General features: G+C 56.3%; 1 protein-coding gene across 6 annotated transcripts in view; it reads left to right on the top strand.

Moving 5' to 3' along the window:
• Positions 1–14180: 14180 nt before the first annotated feature.
• AGAP1 (ArfGAP with GTPase domain, ankyrin repeat and PH domain 1) overlaps positions 14181–27942 on the top strand; it is a 415084-nt gene continuing 401322 nt past the window's right edge. For 2 of the 6 annotated variants that reach the window (XM_036236704.1, XM_036236701.1), the window contains exon 1: positions 14670–14895. In XM_036236704.1, the coding sequence (XP_036092597.1) occupies positions 14733–14895 (163 nt within the window). In that variant the 5' untranslated portion in view covers positions 14670–14732. Of the gene's footprint in view, positions 14896–27942 lie in introns of all 6 variants that reach the window. The other 4 variants (XM_036236703.1, XM_016158954.2, XM_036236700.1 and 1 more) reach the window with 4 other exon arrangements.

Raw genomic sequence — 27942 nt, 5'->3', positions numbered from 1 at the left:
TGTGAGGAGGGGAGGGTGTGTGTGTTGGGGGATGGAGCTCAAGCTGGGAGAAGCATAACCACTCTTCAGGGTGGGAAGACCCAGGATGCACCTCAGCCCCTCCTGGCTTGCCTTGAGCTGGGTCCCCGCGAAGCCTTGGGAAAATCTGCGTGTGTGCATGTGTGAATGTGTGTGTGTGTGCATTTTAGTTCTTAAAATCACTCTTGTCAACCTTTCAACTGTTTTTCTATGTTCCCCACCATCATCGTTAGTTTAGATGTTAAATGCTAACTATTAAGGTAAAAAATATAATGGGATAGAAAAATGTAGGAAATAATCAGGAGTAGAAAGAAGCTCCTTTAAGAAATCCCAACATGCTGAGATGCTATAACGAGAAGCTCTGTAGATGTGAAGTTTCTAGATAATCGATGGACCCAGTAGAGGGTTCAAAAACACACTCAAACGCACATGGAAACGAAGCTTACGATGACGGTGGCATTTCAAACCAAGGAGAAAAAGACAGGTTTAGAAGATGACATCGGGACAACTGGTCAGGCATTGAGGGGGAGAAAGGAAGCGATCCTTACTGCAACCTTAATACTAAACTAAATTCGAGATGCGTGGTTTGCACTACAGCAGCTACCAGCCAAAGCGTGGCTGTTTAATCTAAGTTAATGAAAAGAAAATACTCGTTAGCCGCTTTTCCAGCGCTCGAGAACCACCTGTCACTAACGACTACCGTGTTGGACGACACAAAACACCTCCGCCATCACAGAGACTTCTGCCGAACGAAGCTGACCCAAACGGTCAAATGTTCGAACGTAAGAACTCACCCTATTAGAGCACTAGGAGAAAAATAAACACGAATTTTAGGATCTGGGGATGGAGAAGTATCTAAAATCAACTCAGAAACCTAGAAACCAGAGCAAAAGTGTTCGAATCACGAAGTAAAACTTAAAATGCTTCTCGGTATGAAAAATAACCTCATAACCAAAGTTTCACAACCCAGGAGAAGAGTTTTAACCCATAAGCAGATAAAGCGAGAAATTTATTAACAAAATAAGAGGAAGACAAACACCTTATGGAAAATGTGCCCGGGGCCAGCCAGTTCACAGAACCAAAGACATAAATTAACCTCACTTATAATTCAGGAAATGCACATTAAATAATGATGACATGCCATTGTTAAACAATGGAAGAGACCACTTTTCAACTATGATTGGCCCTAAGAAAGTTTGCATGTGTCGTGAGCTGGAGTGTGGACAGTCTTGGGGTCCATACGTCGCAGGCAGAAGAGCAAACGAGAGCCACCTCTTTGGAGGCAGTTTGTTAGCAGAAACGTAAATTTATAATGCACATCACCTTTGACGCGGTATTTCCGTCATTCAGAATTTACCCTACGAATGAACTAGCGAATGTGCGCAGAGTTATGTGCACACAGTGGTCACCTTTATGTGGCATTATTTGTTACAGCAAAACATGTAAAAATCTGCATGTCCATGCAAAGATCTATTTAAATAAATCATGCTACAGTCATATGGTGAGATACTATACGCCCATTAAAAACATGCGCTGATAAGTCAAGATCCCTCAAGATGCATACTCCAGTGAAAAATGCAAGCTGAGGATGGTGCGTGGTGTGATCCTAACTTGGTTTCATTTCCAGATGTAGAGACTGCACACACAGAGTCTCCGTATATGCCAACACACAGACAAAGGGCACACAAGCTCTGCTATTAATCACTCCTCGCGGGCAGCACTGAGGGGCGGGGCCGCAGCTTTATTTTTCGCTTTAGACCTTTGGTGCTCTTTGTTCTTCACACACATATTCATTTGTTTACATTAGAAAATACATAGTTTCAAAAACTGATAAAGGTGCTGTGTAAACGATGGTCACTTCCTGCCTGCATGTAATGCCTAAGGGACATTGTGCACTGAGCAAGGTGAACGAAGGGCCCAGGATGCGTTCAGGGGACGTCTCGACGTCAACGCGCCAGGCCAGGTATCACCTAACTTTAGCCACCAGATACTTGGCAAGAGGATCCAGCTCTGACTCAGAAGGATCCGGTTCCAGGGAATTTTGTCATCCAGAGCAAAGCATGTGACACTCTGGTGAGAGAAACAGCCGGGCGGGGGACCGCAGTGGAAAATGGAGGCCGGCCTCGGCGCGGCGCTTCACGGAGGGTTTTCTATTAACCAGCGGTGAACCCGGGGTGAGGCGCACAGGAAGGGGCAGGGCAGGCTGTTGGGGACTGCCATGCAGGATGTGGTCCCTGCGACGCGTGGACGTTCCATTACGGAGCACGGCCCCGGGGACCATGGCACAGGGGGCGTCTCGTGGGTCTGGAGGCTCAGCTCGGAGCAGACACACGGGCTGGGGAGAGGGACCGCTGGGGATGTAAGCTGACCAGTACAAGCCCTGTTTTGTTCTCTCTAGAAACAATGCAACTTCAAGGATAAGGAGGGATGTTTAGATTTTTCAAATTCCTTCACATCCCACCATCCTAAGTTAGCTCATTTTACTTTGGCGCATTCTCTTCCTGTCCTTTCTTTGCGTAGATATATAGTTTCCACAGTTCTAATTCAATGTGGCATTTTGCCTTTTTAAACCATGTAATAGAAAATGTATTTTTCGCATCTCTACGTGACCCTCCTACATACAGTTTCAATGTCCGAATTTCACCAAGCCGGACACTGTTCCTGGCACTGGCTGATTCGAGGGTCGGACACTCCGATTCCATGACCTGAAAGGTATTACCCCAGTGAGCATCTTCAATGGGTATGGTCCTTCCCTCTTGTTAAATGACTTCCTAAGAATACTCAGGACTGAAATGACAAGATCGAAGACATAAATATTTTTGGAACGGGTTGCAGCAATGCTTCCTAGCCCGGCTGTCGTAAGGCTGGGTGCCTGTGAGCAGCTGGGAGGGGCGGAGCCACAAAGCCAGGAGGACCGCAGCTGTCCCGAGTCGCGGGGCCGCCGCACGGAAATGCTGCGGCCTGTGCAGCTCAACCGCCGGAACTTCTTTCTCGCGGGTCTGGGGACTGGACGTCGGAGACCAGAGTGCCAGCATTGTCGGGTTCTGGTGAGATCTCGTGCATGGCTGCCTTCTCCAACATCCTCACGTGACAGAGAGAAAGCTCCCTCTTCTCAGACGGCCACCCATCCTAGCAGGTTAGGACTCCATCCTCATTTAACCTTAATGACCCCCTAAAAGCCCATCTCCATGCATGGTCACACTGACAGTTAGGGTGTCAACATGTGAACGTGGGGGGCCCGATTTAGTCCACAGCAGCAGCCCTGCCCACTAGAGAACCTTCTGGAACGCCTGAGCCCAAGGACCACCCCAGCCGCCTCTCTGGAGGAAAGCCGTAGTGTGACGTGTGACAGGGGAGCGTGTGCTCTGCACCTGTAACAGAGTTCGGGGCAAAGTCAAGCGAACCGAGGGCTGGAGAAGCCTAGAATTTTCTATTGAGACCTGGAAACCAATCCCAATCCGGTTTGTTTGTAATCAACAGCCACCAGTCAGCACGAGCTCAGCCCGAAGCAAACTGGGAATGAGGCTGTCACATCCTGGACCCAAACCCGCCACTGAGCCATCTGCTCTCCCGTTTGCCTGCCTCGAACCTTGGCAGACCTCGGGCTGACCCGATACACCACCGGGGCCTCCCCAGCTCTCCTGGGATTCCCGGGTAGCATCACAGAGACCCGTATGTTCGGTGAGAGAGTCTCGAAGAGCATTCTAGCCTCCTGACATCTCCGGCACCTCGGGGTGCTGAGTTCAGGCGGAGCTCGGAGGAGTGACGTCACACAGATTAGTCCACATTGCATCACCTGTGCAAAGCCCGCCCAGCGCAGTCTCCACCCCCATCCCATCACCATCAAAGAGCATCCCACAGGAGCAGGGCTGACCCTTTGAAGGTGAGATGGAAGTTTAGGGCAGACTGCCTGACGCTGGCTCTCCCCCCGTCTCCCGCCTCTTCCCACAGCACCTCGAAAAATCACCTCCTATCGTCTGAGGCTTTTCAACTCTGTGCTCCTGCAAATGTTTACTCCCTCTCTTGAAAACAAACAAATAAACAAACAATCCAAAAAAAAAAAAATCCCGTGACTTGCGGAAACTTGATCAACTCTGCTCCTCAAGCTTGTCCCTGGGGCTTCAGTTCATCTTGCCCATGAAGGTCAAGGTCAAAGGGCAGTGCAGATGCTACAGGGCAGTTAACACATGAACCTGGGCGAAAGGAAAACGGAAGTCTGGCTCAGAGCCTCGAGCCGAGGACACTGGAGCCGAGCGCAGTGTAACCCAGCTCGGGCCCACTGGAGCACAGGCCCGAAATGAATGAATTAGTGATGAGAAAGAGTTTGCTTACCCTCCATCCACCCCGACGGCTCTGAGGAGGAAGTGACTTTTCTATTTTGTTCACCAAGGTGTCCCCAATCTCTAGCACGGTCGCCTTGCACAGAGCTGGGTGCTCAGTACACATTTATTGACCGGTTAACTGGCCCGATTTTTATGCTGACCCCCAATTTAACATATGAATGTGCGTATCTTGACAAAAATGAGATTGCAGAGGGGATATCAACCCCAGCTGAGATGTATTTTGAGTTTGAGAATAAGTACAAAGGGGCATTAAACATTGTAAGTGCATGTGTGTAAATTCAGTTAGTGACCGACGGTAGAGTGAGATTGCAGGTGGGACGTCATCGTAATGCCAGACGTAGCAGGTGTTTCGGTGGCTCCGTCGTCCGGATGAGGAAATCAAGGGCCGACGACGAGGAGGAGGAATTCAGCCACATCGCACCGTTAATGACGGCAGAGTCCGAGTCAAGTGCGCCCGCGTGTGCACGTTCTGCTTCTGTTAGATGTAGTGGTTCTTTGGAGAGGGCACCGGACCGGGCACTGTGTTTTCCTGCCACCTCTGTCCTTGACCTTTGGGAGACTTGAGGCCAGCGTGAAGCCTCTGTTATCTCATCCATAAGTAAGAGCCATCTGGAGGTGCTGTGCACAGGTCTGGCGTGCTGACGTCACGAGCACGGGACCGGTCGGGCCGATCATCACCTCCGGCAAGAACGGTCTGGCCCGGAGCGAGCCAGGCTGCGGTCCAGTCTGCTGGCGAGCAGGGGCAGGTGGCCTGCCAGGCCCGAACTGCTGCCAGAAGTCTCGGTCTGGGGGGAAAGAATTGGCTAGAACGCCCGCCTCTCCCACACTCAGGACATTTCTCCCTGTAAAGCTGGGAGTGACTTGGTGCTTGCGGCAAGCGGGCAAAGCAGTACAGGAAAAGGGCACGAGCAGTACCTGTGGGGCCCAGGGGGGCGCCTTTTCAGGGAAAGAAACCGGGATTGCATTCATTTCCAAGAGACTTCCAGAAACTGCTTTGGTTTTCATAAATGTAACGGGCTTCCGAAAACAGGGCTGTAGTCTAAAACATTGTAGAAAGAAATTTAATAGTAAAGATTAGAAAAGCAAAAACAAAAAGGTCCCCACTCGCTGCTACGAACGTCGCGAGATCCCCGTCCTGTGCCGTCCGGGCTAAGCAGAGGCTTTCGGCGGGCAGGCCCACCGCATCCGGGCCGCTCGGCCCGTGAGGGGCGGACGAGGACGTGCAGCCTCTCAGGCCTACTGAACCGGCCTCACCTGAGACCTGCTGAACTGGAACCTGAGTTTTTGATGAGACTCCAGGTGATTGGAGTGCACATTAAAGTTTGAGAAGTGCTGACCTACAGGTCCTCTGGGCCATCTGACATTCTTCAAGTCAGGAAATGGAAGCCCGGGAGAGGAAGTCATTTACTCCAGGTGACAGGAAGTCGGTGGCTGTGCCAGGGGAGTCCCGCCCCCGGCCTGAGGCATGACTGCTATTCCTTCCTCTGCCTCAGCACTTCCTGTCCAGTTATGAGACTCTCTTCCTCTTCCTGTAGCCCCAGAGATGGATGGAAGATGGACAGCTGGGTGTCCTTTTCGAGCGGCTAAAGGCCGGGGACACAAAACGCCCCTGCAAAAGAGCTGAGACGGAGAACACATATCTCCCAGAATCCTCGCCGGGGCTGCGGAGTCTGGAGAAGGATGAGGCGAACATGGCCGGGGCCTTTCCTGCACCCCGGACTCACCTCCCCAACACGCAGATGGATTTTCTCAGTTGGAACCTGCATCCTTTGAGCACAGGAGTGTGCCATGTTTGAAATGTCAAGGAACCGATGCCTCAGAGGACAGCCCTTACCCACTGAGCTGGTGGATAAAGACCTCGCTTCCTCACCCTGCGGGGGCAGGGGCCACTGTGGGGTGAACCCTATGTAGTCTCGTAGAGGACCCCAGGGCACTGAGTCCCAGCTGCCGACGGCAGCGCCCTTCTTGGAAACCCACCCTAAACCAGCTTCCTCCTTTTCCTTATCTCACTTCCTGACTCTCTTTGGGGGGGCTTCCTGGGATTACCCCCCAAATCGACACCTTGCATACAAATCCTCATCTCAAAGTCTGCTTCTGAAAGGATCTAGCTGGACTGGGCGGGGGGTCAGAAAGCCCAAAGGCGGGCCCCCACCGCATCCTAAGGAGGATGGCTTCTGGATCTTTCCAGATCTTTAGCGTTACCGAGTGGGTGATGCAGGTTTGGGGCAGAGCTGAACTGCCGTAAAGAACAGAGACAAGGGCTGGCTCGAGGTGCCCCAGAGGTGCCTTCATTCTCGGCCCTCTGGACCAGCCCAGCTTTGCATCTGCGTGCATTAATTATTGAAAGAATATTGGTTTGGAGGGGTGTCCAGCTTTGTGTGATGCTCAGTCAGCTGCTTCTCGCTTCAAATGCTTGCTTGGTACAACATAACCCATGAAATTTAGAAACGAGTTGCTAAAGGGTGACATACAGCTAACGCTGTAGAGTGTTAGCGTATTCACAAAATGCCTGTTTGCTCCATCCCATGGGCTTTGAAGGAGAAGGCTCTGCGTTTACTTCGCTGTTTCCTCGCTGTGTGTTCACCGTGTGCCCCCCAAAGGGACAGCTGGAGCTCCAAGGAGCCCAGTTTAAGGACTGCCCGACTTTGGGTCCAGACCTTTCCTGCGATTTCACACGTGCTGTGATGGCAATGTCTTCTAGAGTTCCCCCCACAACCAGGAGAAAACCCTCTAAGGCTGGAGGGGGCTCAGCAGACGCTCTGCAGAGGGCCCGGCCATCAATATTTTAGGCTTCGCAGGCCGCCTCGGGCGGTCCTCACTACTCAGCTCCATGGAGTGAGAATGGGCGTAGACCGTAGGCAAACAATCAGACGTGGATGTGCTCCCAAAAAAATGTATTTAGACACGAAAATTTGAATTTTACATGACTTCCACGTGTTATGAAATAGTCTTCTTTTGACTTTTAAACACCATTTAAAATGTAAAAGTAATTCTCACCTCATAGGCCATACAGAAACAGGCCACGAGGTGGGCAATTGGCTTGTCAACCCCCAGCCTAGAGGTCTGGTCGTCTCCCTCCACCCTGGGCAGAGGGGAAGCGGGGAGGAGATAGGATGGGAGGGGCATGTCAAAAAGGAAAGCAAAGGGGGCGGATTTTATTCCCTCCCCCCCACACCCACACACACATCATCCCTTCACTCTGTCTCCTGCCCTCAGGGGCAGAGCAAAAACATCCCAAGCAGATAATGACCACGAACTACAATGAAGAACTATCGTGGGCCTAGGAGATATTTACACACTTAGCAAGGATTTCGAAGCCCTGTACCGGTGCTTCTTGCTCCTTAATTTGCTCCGAAGTGAAGCTAATGCGGAATCTTATATATTAAGGGAAAAGTGGAGCTTTCCCGGGGGAGGGGAGCTGGGAGAGCCCTGCCCACTGCTGGTGGGTTCGGGGAAGAGGTGGCTTCAAGGGACGCAGCTCAACACCCTCTATTCTAGGAAAAGGAGGAGGCCAGTCCCAACAATTGGCCTCTGTTCCTTTTCCAAAGGCGGTCTTATGTTCCGGGGACCCACGTGGGCCGTGGGCCGTATACCAAGTGCGCCCTGGATCCCAGCGGGGCACGTGCCAAGCCTCTTCTGCAGGGCGCCCCCGCCGCGGGCAGAGCCGGACAGAGGCCGCTCACGCCAACTGCCCGGTGGGTACACAGCTCAGCGAAGCATCGGGAGGGAGCGAGGTCGGGACAGGAAAAGCGCTCTCGGTGACACAGGTGCATGCGCAATAACCTTGCGCACTGATCTCGGTGTGCTTTGCAGGGGGCTCGTCTCCCAGGCCACAGAAAACGTCGCCGTGGTCGCGCCGATGAAATAGTCCGCCTTGGGTTTTAAAATTCGACTGGACGGCGCGCGTGCGCTTTCACTCAGAAAACAGAGAATCGGGGGCCTTGAATCCTGGGCGTGTCACTTCTGGCCGTGGCCTTGAGCAAATTGCCTCTCTGAGGTGCTCAGCAAGGTCTCAGAAGGTTAAAAGAGATAAGGTTTGAAGGTGCCCAGCCAAGTCCTCCGAGACTCAATAAATACTTAAACAGGATCTATATTTGGAAACCAAGTGAAAATTTAAGAACAGAACAGCAGTATTTTTGGGTTGCTGTCATTTTGTGTACATTTCAGAGGGTCCATCAAAAGGAGCAGTTCGCCAAATGTAGTAAATCCTAACGTTAAAAAAAACCTCCCAAACATGTCGTAGCAGATAATCTATAAAACAAACAGACAGCTCAAGTACAAAGATACCAACAAGTGTGATGAGGAAAAATAAAGTTGGAAAACATCACAGAGACCCTCCTTCTAGCTGCCTTAAATCCACGCTAAGTCATTACTTGGTTTTCACATGATCTGGGAGATGATTATATAATTTCAAAAGTGTCTGTAAACTCCTCATTTGCATCTGATTTCTCAATGTCTCATTTGTTCAGCAGCCAAAGCTACGTGTATAAAACCAGCTTTTTCGGCAGCTCACAGAATGTGTAGAAGCAAATTAATCTTCCATCTTATGAGCGAAGCATTCAGACACTCGGAATTATCACGCGTTTCGCAGCGGATGCACAGAGCAGGTGACTTACACAGACGCGTTAGCGCGTGTCTGTGCAAACGCCCGCTTTGAAAACAGCTGAATCCACGTTTGGCGTGCCAATCACAGGTGCTTTTTCGCACCCCCAGTAGCTGATGTGAGCGCGGACCGGCGTGTTCGTGGCACGTGTGGAAGGTGCCTGTGGGGGTTCCTGGGAGCACAAGGTACCTCTGCCTTTTCCCTTCATTTGGACAAGAGAAACAGCAGCTGGCTCCGCGTGAACGTTCTAAGCCGACAGTTGTTGCGTGGCCGTTCCTGCCAGGCGAGGGCCAGGGCCATGTCCACTAAGCAGTGGAGTTTTGGCACGGGCGCCAGCCAGCACCACCCTCTGCTCTGCAGTGCATGCCACCTCCGGCCAGTGAGGTCTGTAGCCATGTTGAGTCCCGTTCCTGTGCCGGTTCGGGACTTGGTGGCTTTCGCAGGCTCAATTCTGCTCCTGGGTCCATTTCAAACACATAGTTCAGGCAGGTAAGTGACCGCACAGGTGGGGCCTCAGGTGAAAGGACTCTGAGGTCCCTTCATCGTGTCCCTTCTGTGGCACTGTGAGACTGCAGCCTTCTAACTTCTCTCCAGCACCAATTTCGGGAGCTGCAACCCTGGCCTCAGAGCAGACTGACCCCCGAGCTTCGCCCTGACAGGCCACTGAAAGGACGCCCGGCCCAGCCATCCCTCTCCTGGGTTGCTACCCAAAGGAACTGAAAGCAGTGTCTCTAGGAGATATTTGCACGCCCGTGTTTGAAGCAACCCACGTGTCCGTCAAACAGGGGAATGGGTAAACATGTGATATACGTGATATGTAATTCAGCCTTAAAAATAAAAGACATTCTGACACCTGCCGCAACACTGATAAACATTGAGGACATTGTTAAGTGAAATAAACCAGTCACAAAAAAAACATATACTGCATGATCCCACTTGTAGGCGGTACCTAGAATACTCTATTCATAGAGACAGAAGGCAGAAGGCTGAGTACCAGGGGCTGCGGGAAGGGGGATGGGCATTGTCCTGTAAATAGGTACAATGTTTCATGTTTACAAGATGAAAAATGTTCTGGAGGCTAGATGTACAACAATGTGACGACACCTAACACACTGAACTGTACACTTAAAATGGTTAAGATGATAAATTTTATGTTACGTGCATTTTTTAAAAACAATTTTTAAAAAGTAGCTTGCCTTAGAAGACCCCAACCCTCTGCCTGGGCCAAGCACCTAATCTTGCCATCTCCATCTTTGCCCTAAATTTGGGGTGGGGATGGGAGATACTGTAAACTTGGGTAGAAAAACATTTACATCTTTAACTTCACTGAGCTCTAATTGAAATATAGTGTTTCCTTATCATGAATGTAAATAGATCACAGAAGTATTAGCAGTAATGAGGCTCTATCACCAAGAGAAATTAGATATTTTCTTGTAGAATTCAAATTGCAAATATCTTCAAATATTGTTTACGAAGAATTCCAAGTTATGCGAGTTAGGCTGGCTACCTGTGAAAATGCTACCTTACGTGGCAAAAGGGGTTTTGCAGATGTGATTAAATTAAGGGTCCTGAGATGGGGCGATTATCCTGGGTCATCCAGATGGGCTCAATGTCATCACAAGGTCGTTTTAAGAGAGAGGCAGGAGGGTCAGAGAGAGATTTGAAGATGTTCTTCTGCTGGCTTTGAAAATGGAGGAAAGGCCATGAGCTAAAGAACGCACATGACCACTAGAAGCTTGAAAAATAAGGAAACAGATTCCCTCTTGGAACCTCCAGAAGGAACGCAGCCCTGCTGACATCCTGCGAGACCCTTCTCAGACTTCTGTCTTTCGGAATTGGAAGATGGAGATGTAATGTTTTAAGCCACTAAGTTTGTGTTAATTTGTTCCAGGCAGCAGCCCTAGGGCGCTGATACAGAATGTCGCAGTGAGCAGAGACCCCAGACGGAGGCAGGTAGAGGGTTTTGCTTATATGCTTGTCTTCTGGGAAGTGGTACCTCCTCCCTGTCCTTACAAAATAACGAAGTTCGTAGAACAATCGTTACCCTCAAACAGGACTCGCTCCTAGCACCACGGATAGTCTAGCCTAGCCTATGCATTGATAGGCTTGAACTCAACCTATTAAAAATTCATGACCCATAGAATTCACCTGTGCATAACAATTACTCCTTGATTTAAGAAACAATGGAGATGGACGTTATTTGGGTCCCTGGGCTTTTATCCAAATAGGTAAAGTGAATGTCCTAAGGCGGGATGGTTTGGGGCAAGTTCATTCCAGCAGTTCAAGATTGCTGAGGCGGCAAGGCAAGGGTCTGAGGGCAAAGGTCAGGAGCGAGGGCTGCAGTCCGCCATAACCAAGGAGCTTCAGAGAAAAGTCCAGCGTTCCATGTTGATTTGTTTCCGTCTGGAACTCTGACTCACCCATTTGCCCTACCTGCTACCTCTAAAGCTTTATAAGTATCTTTCAGACACACCCTCATTTTAGTGACATTTAGAAGAATAAAGCTTTGATTTCATACAGAAATCTTCTACCTTGCTACTGGGATCTTGAAAATCTTGGTTAAAGCCCACGTAGATGTGATTAATTTAATTTTAAGGCTATCCAATAAATGTGAAAATCTTATAAAAATGACCTTAGGCTAAATAGTACTAACTGTTCATTTTGTTTACTTTGCATATGAGGAAGAGACTCCTTTGACCTTACAGATAAGCACTGGCTGACCTGAAAAGTGTAAGTGCTTAAGAAAGGCAGGCAGGTGAACTGTGTCCGCCTGTGTTCCCGGCTTCCCTCACTTAGGGGCGGGGTCCGGGGCGTGTGGCAGGATTCTGAACACGTTGACAGTAGGTGACTTGTCGGGTTACACAAAGCTCCTGAGTTCTGAATGGCTACCTAGCCCTCAGGGATATGGGTGGGTCCCAGGCTGATTTTTGACAACTCGATGCGTTTCTTCCAAGTGACACATGGGTGCACATGCAAGTACCATTATACTAAAGGGTGCGTGTGTGCTGCCCAGTGGCAGAGTTCATTAATGTGTTACAGGCAGAATCGTGTCCCTCACGCCCCAAAGATGTCCACGTCCTAATGCCGTGAACATGTTGCATTACATGGCAAAGGGGAGTTAGGGCTGCCGATGTACTCGAGGTTACCGATCCCATGACCTTGGAATGAGTAAACTATCCTAGAGAATCCGGGTGGACTCAGTGCGATCACGGGGTTCTGAACACTGCGGGAGGAGGGCGCAGCAGCGGGCAGAAGGGAGGCCGCGGGAGAAGGACTCAGCTCACCTTTGCTGGCTGTGAGACAGGAGGAGGAAGGGGCCACAAGTCAAGGAGTGTGGGAGGCCTCGGGAAGCTGGAAGAGGCAGGAAGAGGCAGGAAAAGGGGTCCTACAGAGGGGTCCTCGGCAGAGATTACAGAAGCGTAAGCGTCCGTCCCCTGGGTTCGAGCCCGGTGAGGCCCACGGCAGACTTCCGGCCCACAGCACCAGAGGGCAGGACATTGGCGTGGTTTAAGCTGCTGACTTGTGGCAGCGATAGTCAACTAATAATACTGTTTCGGCAGGTGAGTCATGGGCTGCCTGGAGGGGACAAGCAGAGCCAGTGTGGAAACTGGACTTTCCTGACAGCCCTTTAGCCAGGGCACATGCTTGATAAAACGATAAATCAAGAAACAAAGATGCCACGCACACATACGGCGATTCTCATAGATTTTCACAGGGTTCGAGGATCTTCTATTATTCTCTCCTACTGTGGCACGGATTATTTTAAACCGTAGTGGCTTAAAATAAGAGTCGTGTACGACCTCGGAGGTTCTGTGCGCTAGAAATTCAGACGAGGCACAGAGGGGACCGTCTATCTCACTCTATTGCGTGTAGAGCTTCGGCTAGAAGACTTGACGCCTGGGAGCTGGAATCTTCTGAAAGACCTGTTCTTCCCATGCAGCCCGTCCATGTGGCATGGGCCCCCTCAGGACATGGCGGTGGAGAGAACCTTGGCAGGTGTGTGAGAAGGAGCTGGAGCCATGCGGGGACCTGTATGTGATATTCCAAGCCGAAAGACAGAGATGCATATATAGAAAAGAGGAGAGGCCCAAGGATGAGCCTCCTGGGGCTCAGGCAAGTGAGAAGCACTTGCAAAAGGGGCAGAGAAGCCAGGAAGGTCACGGGAGAGCCTGTTATCCCAGCAGCTCGACAAGGGTTCAAGGACGGGGAGTCAGCCCTGGCCGCCGAGAGGTTAAGCCATAAGCAAGCTGCACGTGGACCAGGTGAAGGCTCAGCTGGCCAGGGACGCTGCAGCTGCATTTGCTTCCTAATGATGCGCGAGGAACTCGGCCGGTGCGTGCAAACCGGGCACATCTGGAACAGTCCCGCGTGCGTCAGAGCGTCCCGCGAGCCCACTGTGCGCTGCGCCACTGCGTGGAGCGGTCCAGCTCGGCGGGGGTTGCGGTGGGGCGGGCAGGCGAGGCGCTGCGGACCCACGCGGCGCTGGCGGCGGCTTGAGAGCCATCTCTTTCCCTCCCCCCTCCTCCCCCTTCTCTTAAAGGAAAAGGACGTCTAGGGGGCCTCCGCGGTATTTCATCGCACCTTGCTCGCATCTGTGCGTCAACTTCAGTTCGGTCGTGGAGTGGAAACACCCACGACCCGGACAGAGCGCTCGCGTCGCTTTCGGAAAAGGAGGCAGAAAGTTAAAAACGGTGGGGAGGGGCGCCAACGAAGTGCCGCCGAGGGACGCTGGCGAGTCGCACCGGCGCCTCGAGCCAGCCGCTCGGCACAAACAAAACCAGGGGCGGGCGGGGTCGCGCGGCGCTCCGGGGTCCGAGGGGCTCAGCGCCCGGGCGCGCGGACCGGGCTGGGGCAGGAGCGCGGCCGCGCCGGACGCGGGCAGGCGGGAGGGCCGCGCGCCCTCGGGCCCCGGACCCCGGCCCTCGCCCGCGGTCCCGCGGGGCGCCGACGCGGCGCGGCGCGGACTACAAGTCCCAGGCAGCGCCGAGGCAGGCGCGGGGCGGGGCCTGGCGCGATTCCCCGGGACCCGGCGCGCTGGGAAGCGCCGCGGAGCACGCAGCGGCGGCGGCCGGAGCGCGGCGAGCGCGCGCGCGGGCGGGGCGCGGGCGGGGCGCGGGCGGGGGCGGGGCCGACGTGGGCCGGAGCCCTGCGTGCCGCGGAGGGGGCGGCCGGGCGCGCGGCGAGCGGCGCGGGGAGCGGGCTCCGCGGCTTGCACGGCGCCTGCGGCTCGGCGCCCGGCGCGGTTCCCGGCTCGGCGGGCGGCGCTCGGCGGCCCCGGCGCGCCGGACGGCACAGCGCGCAGCGCGCCCACCCGCGCCTCGGCCGGCGCTCGGAGCGGCGCGGCCACTGGCGGGGGGCCGTCCCTCGGCCCCGGCGCTCGGAGCGCGGCGGCTGCCTGGGCTTTAATGGCTGCTTGGCCGGGCAGCGCCTAGGGGTGGGAGCCGCTGCGGCGCAGGAGGGCGCCCGAGCGAGCCGCCTCCGGGGCCGGCCGCGCCCGCCGCGGCGCTCCATGGGGGCCCGCTGACCCGGGGCGCCGGGGCCCGCTCGCTCGCCGGCCGCGCGTCCCAGCCATGAACTGAGTCCGCGGGCCGGCCCCGCGCCCGCTCCGCCCGCTCCTTTCTTCTCGCGCCTCCTCCGCCCGCCGCCGGCGGGTCCGGCTCCCCGGGGGCTGCGGCGCCCCAGGCTCAGCGGCCCGCGGGCTCCGGGGCGCGGGGCGGCGGCGGCGGCGGCGGCGGGGGGCGCGCGGCTCCGGGCGCCGCGCCTGCACCATGAACTACCAGCAGCAGCTGGCCAACTCGGCTGCCATCCGGGCCGAGATCCAGCGCTTCGAGTCCGTCCACCCCAACATCTACTCCATCTACGAGCTGCTGGAGCGCGTGGAGGAGCCGGTGCTGCAGAACCAGATCCGGGAGCACGTCATCGCCATCGAAGGTGAGGGCCGAGCCGCCGCGGGGTTTCTGGAAAGCGCGGGGGAGCGGGCACCCCCGGCGCGGGGAGCGCGCGCGTGTGCGTGCGTGTGTACACACGCGCCGGGCCGTGGCACGCGGCTGCCCCGCCGGGGGAGCGCTGCGGTGCTGCCAACCAGCAAGGCCCAGCGAGAACTCGGGAGGCCGAGGGCCCGCCGCCGAGCTGCGGGCTCTGCTCTGTCAGGGGAGATGGGCTGTCAGCGTCGGCTTGGTAGTGGGCAGTAGAGTCTCTCCTGTGAGACGGTGGCCAAATGCGGTCGTGTCCTGCGTCCCACGAGTGACCCAGCCCAGCCGAAGCCTGGGGGCTGCTGGAGGTTGCTGCCACCGGACCTGTGGCAGGTTACCGGGCCAGGACCCAGCGTATTGCTGGACGTTGCAGACGTGTTTTGAGAAGTGCTGGTGTGTGTGTTGGTGGGGGCGAGGCTCCGGCCAGCTTGTTTAGAGGGCGGGGATGCCCCCCTCCCAGTCTTTGCTCAGTTCTGGGGCACAGTAGAGGCAGCTGAACGAGCTCGGCCGAGGGAGTCAGTCCTGCTGAGGGCAGTGTTGTGTCCAGGGGCAGGTCAAAGGCTGGCCTCCATAGAGTCCCAGGCCAGCTTAGAACCGTCCCAGGAGGGCAGGGTGTCCTTCAGCCTCAGGCTCTCACTTTCACGCGCCCGGAGGCCACCCGCCCTTCCAGCATGTCGGGGGAGGCCGGGACCCTGTGCTGAAGGAGCCGCAGAGTGGGCCTCTCCTGCACTCGGGTGCCCTCCGGTTACTGGTGGCTCCTACTACGCTGCTGGGCGTCTGGCTTGTCTCCTCGCCTTATCCGTTTGGTCCTGCCGAGAGTCACCTGGGGGACCAGGGGGGATGTAAACACAGAACGTGGTGCCAGCACCCGGCCACAATCAGTCAGCAGCCTGCACCCTCCCGTGGCTGCTGGCCAGCGATGTGAAAGGCCCGCAGGGCGGGTTGCAGGTAACGCACGACCGTTCTAATCGGAGGCCCGTAGGGCAGCTGTCGAGGAACACCGAGAACATTCTGAGGCCTGGCGGGAGTGTGTTGGAGAGCCCGGCCGCCGGCGGTCGCCCACCTCTGTCCGTGAGGGACAGTGTGCTGGCCACGCAGGGCTCTGCTTTGGCATCATGCCGGTGACACTGCTAACCCCAGAGTGTCTCGCTTTGACGCTTGGCTCGTTAGGTGGAGGAGGTGGATGTCGTGCTGATCCTCTTGGCATTTGGCAGCCCGGTGGCTTGAACAGTTGCCCGGCCAGGCTGCCGATTGGCCGGCCACATCCATAGGGGACTTGCTGATTCCCAGAGAGGCTCTGAGCTGTCGGCACACCAGGCCGCCTTCTTGGCAATTTAAGACACTTCCAGATTCCTTGAGAGGCAGGGGCTCCGCTGTGCGTCTGGCGAGATGTGGGGGGCGGGCGGCCATGGGACCGGCACGCGCTGCTGATGGCCGGTGGCCTTGCGGAAAGTTCCCCTGGGGCCTGGGCTCGGCTCCAGTGGCGTCAGAGTGGGGGGTGCTGCGCCCGCCTCGCTCGGCGCTCTGCAGCGCTGGCAGCCGGCTTCCACGGGAGTCTGATGAAACACTTCGAAAGCCACTGCCAAGAACTGAACGCACCTGGCCGGGAGACCGCGGCGCTGTGCGCGGGCTTCTCGCTGAGTGTGATTCATGCTGCGCCTCGTTCTCATTTCCCGTGCTCGAAGCCGAGCCCTGGGGTCTCGCATGCACCCAGCAAAGCAGTTTGACTTTCTAGCAAGAGGATGTGGTTTCATTTTTCTCCTTTTTTTTTTTTTTTTTTTTAAAAGTATTGTGTGGTTCTTAGCTGATGGCTTTTGGTAGCTTGGTGATGGGAGACTTTCGGTTCCTTCTTGGCTAGCATCCTTGTCATTTTTAATAAGACTCAGAATTAGTGAACGAGTCCTGCTTGAGACTTTGACGATGCTATCATTTTTTTGTTAGAAAAAATATCAGTATTGTGTCAGTTTTGTTAGTTTAATGAGGCTTAATAACCATTCAGATGTGCTTCTGTTCTTTGCAGTATTATCAACAATATCACCTTTCATTTCTATGGGACTTCGGCAGAAATGTGTTTGCATTCATAATCTCATTGTGTGGCTGTACCAGCCCTGTGAGAGAACGGGGCCAGCTTCATTATCCTCATTTGGTAGAAGACGAAGGTTCAGGGAGGGATAATGACCTCCTGAACATTTGGCTGAGGTCATTCAGAGTTTGGGCTGAACCAAAGAATCATTTGAATAGAGAGCCCGGCTCTGCAGCCTCCCAGAGCAGCTCGCACTGCCCCTCGTAATGAAATGGAAGCTCATTTGTTATAATGAAATGTTCCCCCAGCCCGAGCCAGTTCTAAGAGGTGGTTGTGATTTATGTCTACATTGTCGATGGTCTGGAAATCGGGAGGGCCGCTCAGCTGTGCCAGCCAGGGCAGCATTGTTTTGTAGGAGAAGAGAACTGTGCGGAAACAACTCTGCGCAGTTGTGTGGGGCGTGGGTCGTCCACTCGTGCTGCATCTGAGTGCGTCGCCGTGGGCTGCGGAGGCTGCAGATGCATTTGGAGGAATCCGGTGGGGTAAACGAGCCTGCAGCCTGTGCCAGGAGCATCAGTGACTCCAAGAAACAGATGCAGACCTGCCTCTGCCTGACCCTTGCAGGTTAGGATGCTACAGCTGCAAAAGGCAACATGTTACTCGTTCTGAACTATAACATGTAACCACGTTTTCTCAGGAAAGTATATGCACATCATATAGCAAAAGGTTTAAAAATCCCTTGCCTCAGCAAACAGAAAACTGCATCTTAGAGGCTCTCCAGCGAGGCTCCGCCCCCATGTGTACATATGCAAAATTGGAGTCACACTGAAAGCCTTGTGATTAGCATAACGTTCAAGCGCTTTTTAGTGTCATGGAAAATTTCGAAGATATGACTTCTCACGTTGGCATACTGTTCCAGCATTTGGCTGTGCCATCATTTATTTAAAATTTCGCCCGTTCTCTGGCAACTTCAGGATTTCTGCCGTCGGCAGGAGGCGTGGCCTCGTTGAAGTTGGGCAGCTGCGTTTCGCAGCGCTTCTGAGTGGGTCCGCGTCGGTGAATCTCTAATGAGGTGGACGGATGTACGTATTTGAGTTGAAAGAGCTCGCCAGGATCCCCAAATAAGAGCAGGTCTGTTTGTAGGCATGGAAAATGCGACTTTGTTCTGAGCCTTATTTTAGAATGTTACCTTGCCAAAAAAAAAAAAAAAAAGTTTATTTTCCCCCCCTAAGATCTTTATTTCAGACTTTGGCTGATATATTAGCTGCTACCCCCCCCCCAAAGTCTCTGGAGTTCGAGGAAGCATTGCCCATGGTTTTCAGATTTACCTGATCAGACTTCTGGGGTGTCCCTCTGGGGTGCGGCATGCTTTGAAACGTAGCCCCACAGCACGGAGTGCCTCCATGCCAGCAAGGAGCCGGGGGAGCCGCCCGCCTCCAGTGTGGACAGCTTGGCGAGGATTTCCCCCTCTGGCTCTCCTTTACAAAGCCAGTCTGGGGTGGATGGGTTTGAGGCGAGTGAGTCACCTGCCCTTCTTGTTAGATGAAGCTTGTTCTTCTTCAAGGGGTGAAGCCTCCGTCGTTAGCAGTTGCACATTGTCACTCGCTTGGCAGTAGTAGCATGCCCGTGATGACCCAGCCGCTCAGTCAGCCAGGGCAGAGCTGGGGGCCCCGGTCAGCTTTGGGGGCAGTGCTCGCGCCCCCAGCCAGCTTTCGTGCCAACACCCCCACTAGGGGCAGGTTGGCAGGAACCAGGCTCCCCACCGGTGGTTCGTGTGGCTTCCTCTGCAGGCCCCCGTTACGGGTGCTTTCACAGGGGGCTCCAGGGCTGGGGTCCCGCATTTGGGGGACCCGGGAAGAGGGGGCGGGGCGATGCCGCGATGCAGCTCCTTCATTCAGCGTCCGTGCTCAGCAGAGCGCTGTGTGCAGCATCTCTGTACGTCCTGCGTAAGTCCCGTGACGTAGACGCCACCGCTGAGGACCAGAAGGTGTCGGGGGCTTGCGGGGGGGAGGTGGGCTGGGCCGATCCGGCCTCAGCGATGGCTGTCCAGCTCCTTCTGAGAGAATCGGCGCTCCTGGCTATTCAGTCTCCCCAGGCCCCGTGTGGAAAAACCATCCCAAGCACATGTCCGCTTTGCACAAGACGAGGAGGGTCCGAGAATGCCGCAGATCACCCAGACGGCCGTGCTCTCTGCGCAGACAGCGCTCTGTAAGCGTGTGTTCCCGTGCAGAGCTGTGTTTAATCTGGTCGTCGCAGGCGTACGTGGTTAGGGGACAGCTGTCTTCTTCCTGCCATGGACGAGCACAATTTTTCATTGCCACTATCGACTGATGTGTGATGTTTCAGGTTTAATCAAAGTTGCAGGTATGAGGCCTTTTAGTTGCTGATGTAAAATGTCACCGTCGCCTTAAAATTTGCCCTTGGCCGGTCATCACTTCCAGGTGAAATCTCACACGTTCAGTCACAGCCCTGGCGACCCCTCGCCCCCGCCTCGCCCAGTCGCGACCAAGGCCTGCTGCCTTGTGTCCTGACCCTGCTCCAGCCTGGAGGACTGGGAGCCCTTGGAGGGCAGAGAGCGGGCCGTGGTCTCCTCAGAGGCTCGATGGCTCGCGTCCGGGCCCTGGAGGGTGCCGGGCGGTGTTTGCTGGCGGTGCCCTGGCCGGAGGAGCTGTCGTTTGCTCCGGAGTTTGGGTCTTTTCGCTCCTGGTGGGTGGTGCCGACAGCGTTTATCCTCCAGCGGGAGGGCGGGCGTTTCAAGACTTGTCACAGAGCATGGGTTAGTCTTAACCAAAGAAAAAGTCTGGTTTGGACAAAACACAGAGGTGCAGTCAGTCACAGGCTGACTTTCGGGTCCGGTGGGTTAGCTCAGGTGGGAACCGAACGCCGCGCGGTGTTGCGGGTGGAGATGACATGTTTTCGGTGCGCGCAGCGGAAGGCAGTGATCTCCTTGCTGGATGTGGCGCTGTTTTCAACGCGACCGTGCGTGGAAGGCTGGTGTTTCTGTGTGTGGGGCGTGAGGTTCAGACGTGGGATCAGCGTCATCAGTGGGGACAGATGAGTGACAGACTAGGCAGCTGACACGTGCCGTCTGCTCAGTGTCACATTGAGACCCCCGGTTCCCGAAGTCGGGTGTGCAGGCGCGTCACCTGGAGGCCTTGGAGCCTCTAGGGCGTCCAGTTCCATAAGCCGGGCAGGGCGGAGAATGGGCCTCGCCGACGCGTTTCCAGAGGCTGCGGGACCGGGGACCGCGCTTCCGGAAGCGATGCTGGGGATGGCGGGAGCGTCTCCTGTGGGCCAGTGCTCCGACAACACTCATCCTCATCCGTCCATGCAGAGAAGACCTCCTGTCACCCCCCTGCAGGTTATGGGGCGGGGCGCGTTGCTTCGGGGCACGGAATTTAAACGTAGGAGAGTAGGGGTTTACACCCAGGTCACACTCGGTTCAAGTCCGGTTCACTCAACCTCCAGGCGATGCCAAGCGCCCTGAGGGAGGTGGTCAGGTGGGTGGGGGAGGGACCTGGCCGAGGGGACAGCGGAGGGAGGTAGGACCGGCTGAGGTCCCATTTCCTTCTAAGTCCCAGTCTGGTTCTGTGGGCCTTTCCTCTCGTCTTTCGGAGAGGCTCGATTTTTAGCGGAGGCTCCTGTATTTTCCGACGGGGCTCTTCAGAATTCTCCCGGAGGACAGTTTGGCGGCCGACGCGTTTCGCTGACTCCTGTTTCAGGGCGGAGAGCACGTGGGTGAGCGGGAGCTGCGTGTTAGCAGCCGCGCGAAGGGGCTGTCGGGGGCCCGGAGGAAGCGACTCGGGGGAGAAGCAGCTGCAGCAGCTGCGGAACAGAACTGCAGCCTGCGCCTGACTGCACCTCTGTGTTTTGTCCAAACCAGACTTTTTCTTTGGTTAGGACTAAAATCCCGTATTTTGCACCCTTCTTTTTTCCCCGTGTGCCCTGCAGGCGTTTACGGATTGTAGGTCTGACTCTGGCTCGTTTTCGCTACTGATTTGGTCTTGTCTCGCCTTTCTCTACATCCACACAAGCCCGAACCCGCGCACCCCACCCCCACCCCACCCCCTTCCCGGCACACCGGATCCTTCGAGTCTTTTCCCGAAGTGATTGAGTTTGGCAAAGCGGGTCAGGCTTGGTTATTTCTAAAGCCCTGGGGTTCGGGGTTCTGATCTGGCCCTTCGCTGTGTAGTTCCTTCTCTTCACTAAGCACCTCTGTCTGAGAAGCAGGATGCGCGGGGCCGTCGGTGGTCTCTAATCTCCGTGGCTTCTGTTGTTTTGCATGGGGTACCAGCAAGGCTTCCTGCGGGCCGTGGTGAGCTGGCCTTCCAGGGGCTCCGAGGGGCCGGTGGGGGCGGGGAGGCCTTGTGACCCTATTTTATAGTGTGGGAAGCCTGCACACAGGGCTGTGTGTGGGTGACTTTTCCCAGACTCAGCGGTGACCCTCCCAGGGGCAGGGCTGGCTCTGAAGTTTGGGTCCGGTCCCTCCCTCTCCTGGTGGACCTCACTCCCAACTGAGCAGGGCCAGAAGGGGGTGTCTTGGTTGTGTGTGCGTATGTGGGGGGCGGGGGGCGCTGGGCAGGGAAGGAGAGCAGACACCACCCCCAGCAGAAGAGGTTGTTCACGGACCCTGTGAATAACCAGCCACATAAGCTTGTCTGTGTGCGAGGCGCAGAGATTTTCCATAAAGAGCAGACTAAATATAGGCCAGAGGGTGGGGACCAGGGCCCGAGAGGGGGCTGTCATCGCTGGGGTATTGTTTCTTCCACTGGTTATCAGAACTTGCCACCGGCCAGGAACAGGTGGCCACCCCAGCTCCCCGGGAACAGATTGGTGTTTTGTTTAACCAGGGGCTCATTTGCAAATTTCACACTTCTCCTGCTGTGTGATGGGGATTGTCTTTTTTGGGCTGCAGAGTTGGAGTATTTGTACAGTGTTTCTACACAAGCAACTGTCTAATCTTTAAAACTGCTCATACCGTCTGGTTGTCATTAGCATGGTTGGAAGCGGCCTTTTTTATTTATTATTTTTTTTTATTTTTAAAGGGTGGGAAACACTTTTCCTGGTTCTGGGAGAAGAATTCCATAGAATTCCCGGCCACGTTCACAGGCGCTTTGTGTTCGGTCTTAGAAATGTCAGCATTCGACAGGCGCTCGCGAAGGGAGCCAGGCCGATTCCGGCTTAGGACAGGGCCCCGTGGAAAGCCCCGTCACCATCTCCTCAGAGGACAGTCCTGGAGAACAGAATCCTAGCACAGGAACTGAATTTTGTTTTAATTCAATGTGTTTTGGCTAGTATGGACATACCGACAGTTTTGAGGGTCCTCGAATGGGTTAGAAGGTGTTCTGTTTCTTTCTTTTTTTTTTCAAACGAATTCCTGCAACAAGACAAGACCGCCTTCGTATTCTGAGTTTTTCCTTCTTGCCTGCCCTCCCTCTGGGGGCAGGTGGCGGCCTTCACGGCCTTCACGAGATTTGGGTTAAGGTAAGGGGACCTGCGAGCTTTTGTGATGCAGTAGAAATCTATTGGGGGGGGGGTGCCGATTGCCCTGAAATTCTACCATTTGTGTTTCCAGCTGCTTTTGAGGGGAGAGCGGTGTATTTTCCAGGGAGTGGGGTGCTTCCGGAAGCCCGCCCGCCCTTGTTGCTTTCTGAGATCTGGGGTGCTGCTGTGCGCAGGGGCTCCGTGTCCTGTCCTAACACCGTTCCCGTTAGTGCTGCTGGTGAAGCTGATTCCAAACAGACAGACAGACAGACAGACAGACACAGACAAGAGCATTGCTTCACGTTTAGCTCTGCCCCTCCAGCCTGGGTCTCCCACTTTCTCCGTGTCTTTATTTGGAGTCTGCGATTGGTAGGATTGAGACCACTTCCAACTCGCTCACTTTTTTGAACCATTTTTTTTTTTTTTTTGGACATATGACTTACAGACTGACTGCTGTGTGCAGCTAGAATCCTCGTTAGGGACCAGAAGGCGGCGGGCGCAGGGCGGCCCCGCCACGTGGGCCCGTGGAGGCGGCTGCCTTGTCGGTGGGCGTTTGGGTAGCCCCCCTCCTCCGCCCCCCGTGTGGGGCTGCTATGAGTAGCATGGCTGGGCGTGGTCCCTCAGGTGCCTTTTGGTGCCCAGGTGTCCCCGTTCCCGTCGGGTGTCTGCCTGGGCGTGGGGCGCTGTGTCTGTTAACCTTTTCTTCCCGGGCTGGACACCCCCTTCCTGAAGCCACGCTGCTGGCCGCGGGGCCCCGCCCGGCTGCGGGACCTTTCACTGATGCTTGGGGTCCAGCCCCCACCCTCGGCGCTGCCCCTCCTTTTGTTTATGCTCTCTTTGTCGCTTGTTAACAAACAGATGTTTAAGTGGCTGCTACTGTTCCCGCACTGCCTCAGGTGCTGGCTTTTTGAATTCAGGTTTTCTGCAGACTGTGGATTGCTTGTTGGTTGAGTAATTGCAGTTCTATAAGACGGAGCTGGGTGCGTGAATTCCTTCACCAGGAAGTACTTTCCTTTAAGACGGGGACGATGCCTTTCCCGGGCCTGGCAGCCCCTCCTGCTGCCCCGGCTCCTGACAGACCTCGGAGGCTGTCGGCGTGGGTGCTCTCTCTGGCGGGGCCCAGACGCACCCACAGTCCACCTCACCACCTGCGTCCCAGGTGTTAGGGAACCTTTGGATCTGGGTTGGTAATTGAAAGGAAGCTCATTTGCTACTTTTGGTGAAAACTGTTCTGTGGTCTTAATAGTTACCTGTTTTCACTGTTCAGTTTCTGTTGTTTGTAGCAGTTACGCGAAGACACAAAAGAAGAAAAGAAAAGCTAAGTGTTGCCAACTCTGCTGTTCTCAAGGGGTTATTGTCTTTGTTCCCTTCTCCAGCGTCCTGGGAACTGCCCATCCCCCTCCACGAAGGCCTGGCGTGCAGAGCCCGGACCTGGAGCTCACAAGGACCCCAGGGCAAGGATGGGGGGGGGTGGCACTGTGTGTGCGTGTGTGCCCGTGAACTCCTCGAGTGGCTCTGCAAATGCAAATATTTATTTTGAGGGATGGGGGTGGCGGGGCGGTGTTTATCTTTACTTTGTTTAGTATGGGAAGTGGCTAATGTGAGAATCAGAAGGCAAGATGTTATCTAGTAGCCACAATGGGCAGAGCCAGGCTTAGGCAGAGGTGGGGCGCTGAGCCCTGCCCCCAGCGCCCTTCAGGTCTAGCTCTGGGGGCCACAGCGGCACACGGAGCCTGGAGGTGTGGGAGAGGGAGGTGGCATGGGGGGACTGGGGCTTAGCCACTGCGGGGCAGGGCGGGAACCAGGCCAAGGGCGGCTTTCCTGGCCGGGTAACGGAGTGGAGCGTCCAGTCTGCGGAGAACTGGGGGAGGGAGGGGGGACCGGGGATTGCAAGGCCTGGGAGCCCCTGAGAGTGGTTGTGAGCGCTTCGATTGTGCAGTGGCGAACTGTTGATGATGGGCATTCTCTCAGGGCCAGCGTGGCCACGCAGGGCGCGAACGGTGCTGGTGACCGGGGCTGTGGGAGCGGGGGGTGGCGGTGTGGGGGGTTCCAATCAGAGCCGTCGTAAGGGAAAGCGGGGGCCTGGGCAGGGGAATGGGAAAGCAGAGACACCCCGAAAGGTGACCACAGAGGCGCAGGCCTGAGGCCCCCTGTGAGCCTCAGGGCAGAGGGGGAGGGGGAGAGACCGAGGTTGCTCCCGGGCACGTAGGGGCGGTTCATCGTTAGGTGCCCCAGGATCGGGTGGAAGGGAGGTGCTGAGCCGTGCGCGGTGGGCGGGCTCGGATGTGGGGGTTCAGGCGTCGCCCCGTCTGCCGCACGGGCTGAGAGGCAGGCGTCTGGAATGTACTGCAGCCCCTTCCTCCTCCGTAGATTCTCTGATGGGTGTCTGAGGCATGCACAGGTCTTGGGAGTGTGGCCGCTGACGAGCTCCTGCTCGCCGACGGGGCGGCGTGGCCCCGGAGGCCCTGTTTGTCTGGCCGGGTGGTCTCCGGGCTAACCGCCTTTTTCGGAGCCAGTCAGAGCACGTGCCACGTGATGCTTGATTGACATCCAACTATAGCCATGTGTTTATAGTTACCTGTTTCTCTGTCAGGTGTGTGTATTTTTCACCAGATGTCTTTAATTCATGGGCTGGCAGAGCGCGGGGCTGGACTACAGCGGTGACTGGCCGCTTGCTCTGTAAGAACAGGGTAGGTCCGCACTGCGGGCAGGTGTGCTGGGCTGGGAGAGTAGAGCGTGGGCCACGGAAAGGCCTTGGGGCTTCTGGAGGAAGCCTTGTTCGAGCCCCAGAAGATGAGAAGCCGATGACATGTGGGGGGTCGTCGACAGGTGCCATTCTTCCTGCCTCAGCAAGGAGGCCTTGGGGAACGCGCCCCTCTGCCCGAGGAGGCCCAGCGCCTTCACACAGAAAAGGCCGTTTCCAGTTTTCACTAAGAACGTTTCATTTTTAACCAGGTGTCTCAGTTGCATACTTGCCTTCTGGTCATCTCATGCCGGGGAATAACAGAATTGTGTATGTATCTCCTGTGCCCACTGTCTAAACCGTGAGCCCCGCTCCCCGGCCCCCCCAGCCCGGCCGCGCTCCCTAAACTCGCAGCTCCCTGGGGGAGGCCTGAGTGACGCTCACGCCGTGGGCAGTGGGTTCCGTGCGTCTCTCTGGAGGCTCTGAGGCCCGTCTGGACGGCGAGCCCGGTCCGGACGTTACGGCCGTGCTGCTTTTCCTGGACGTGGCTCGGAGTCCCGCGCTTCGACGAGGAGCCGGGTTTCTGCGAGAATCCCCGCTTCCGCTGGGGCGTGGGGTGCGGGCTGAGCGGCACACCGCGGGCTGCCGCTTGCGGACCAGAGAGGGCCGCGCGCTCGTTCGTCTGGGAAGGCCGGGCCCCCCTCCGCTCAGGCAGCAACGCGGGGGCGCCGAGTCGGGCGACAGCCGACTGCTCCCCTGAGCCGACGGAGCCCTCTCCTGCCTGCGGACTTCCGGCCCCCCACCCCGGGTCTGCCCAGGGGAAGGGGCGCTCCGCAGGACGGGGTCTGGGATTTGTGTGAGCAAGATGGTTTTCTACCGAAAGAGATGAAATTTGGTTCCAGCTCAAGGAGGATCTCTTTTTCTCCACATTTTCTGATATAATTTTCAAACATAGAGGAGTCGAAAGGACGCTTAGCGTGAACCCCTGTACCCCGCCGCCTCGACGCTCCACCCGGCGGTGTTTTGTACCCCGCCCGCCCGAGGTGGCTCAGCCACGTTGTCCGTCGGCTGCACGAGGCTCGGCCAGGCGGGTCGGACGTGGGGGCGGGGGCGGGCGGGTTTCTGGAGCAGCATCGTGGCGTCAGGTTCTGGGCGCAGTGGGGACCAGGCGCCCGTGGAGCGCGGCTCGACTGTGAGGGCGCCCCGTTCTGCGGGGCGGGTGGTGGTCCGGGCTCCGGAGGACAGCCACCGCCACCGTCCTCTTGCCGCGGCTCACTCGGGGCGAAGGGAGACGCGCGCCCGCGCTCTGACTGGATAAGGCGGTGGGGGGTGTGTTCGGGAGGGCGCCCGCCCCCGCCCTGGGTCTCGGTGGTTTGGGGAGTGGGTGGCACAAGGTCCCCTGAGTCCCAGGACTTTGATTTTGGGAGCGACTGACGTATCGATGTGGAATTCAGGCGTTTTCTTGTTGGAACATGTTACGCCCTGACCGCCTCCAGGAAGCAGAGTGATGTCATGGAGGGTCACCGCCGCGAGGACGCTGTGTGTGTCTTGCAGGGGACACACAACTCTAGCCGGGGATCCGGGACAGGCTCCTGCCTCTGTGACTTCTGTGGACCCGTCAGAAAGTGCATGTGTCCCTTTGGGCCTCAGTTTCAAAAGCCAGAACGCACGGGGTTCGACTTTGATCGCAAGGTCCCTCCTGTCTCCAGAGTGACTGCCGTCACGCCATCTGTCACCCCTCGGTCCCTGAGCCGACTCGGTCTGGCGGAGGTGCACGTGCGGAGGGAGGGACGAAGAGGTCCTGGTCCAGCGAGGGCAGACGGCTCCAGGGCGTTGTGGCCTCTTCCCCCAGCACACAGTGCGGGGCCACTCGCTGGCGTAAAGTCGTGTGTGCATGGGTGACCCGGCAGTGCATGCGCGTCGAAGGCCTCGTCACAGCGCCTGGCCGTGTGCAGGGTCTGCCGAAGGAGCCTCTGCATGTCCTCGTCCCCCAGACTCGGCAGGTGCGAAACTGCCTGTAACCCCGCGAAGGAGTGTCAGTCACCGTGACAAGCTGTGGTGGGTGCTGGAGGGCATGCCGAGGACTCCGCACATGCGGGTCGCGGGCTGGAAGGTGTCACGGCCGACCCTGGACGTCCAGCTCAGCCGTCAGTCATGAGTTTTCGGGAGGAGCCTCCAAACCTGGGCGGCCACTCACAGGGGTCCCTGTCACTGGTATTAATTGCAGAATCTGATTAGATCCAGGTTCCTCTTCTCCAGATGGGACCCGCGCGGGGCACATCGTCTGGGTTGTCCTTGTGCCAGCGGTGACGTCGCAGTGGGCGAAGAGTCTCCAGCCTCCTCCTCATCTCCCCCCCCCCCCCACATCCCTCCCGGGGCTGGCCTGTGACCGTCCGGCCTTTTAGGGGGACCGAGTCAGCAGATTCCTTCCCCGGAGCGTCCCTCACGGTCTTCACCACAGGTCCGCGCTCCGTTCCGGGTCCCCCGGGGCCTCTCCGGGGCGCCCCCAGGCCGGCGTGGCTGCCGCTCGCACCCCACGTTCCCGTCTGAGTGAGCCCCGGGGGCTAAAGTCCCGAAGCCCGGGCATCGAATCTCCGTTTTGTCGGATCCGCTCTTCAGAGTCCAAGCGGGCTCTTCCGTGAGGGGGATTTATGTCGGAGTGTTTCAGTTGTCACCTCTTTAAATGTCACTGGGGTCGAGTTTCTAAGAGGTGGGGGACTCCGCGCGTCCTCCCCTTTTTCCCACACCCACTTTCTCGCGCTCACCGCCCTTCCCCCCGCAGTCGGGGAGGCCTGGCGTCCGAGCCTGTCGCGTGC

This window comes from Rousettus aegyptiacus, unplaced genomic scaffold (assembly GCF_014176215.1).
Source record: "Rousettus aegyptiacus isolate mRouAeg1 unplaced genomic scaffold, mRouAeg1.p scaffold_m13_p_2, whole genome shotgun sequence".
Lineage (NCBI taxonomy): Eukaryota > Metazoa > Chordata > Mammalia > Chiroptera > Pteropodidae > Rousettus > Rousettus aegyptiacus.
Note: the sequence above shows the minus strand (reverse complement) of the source record. Positions and strands in the feature narration are given on the sequence as shown.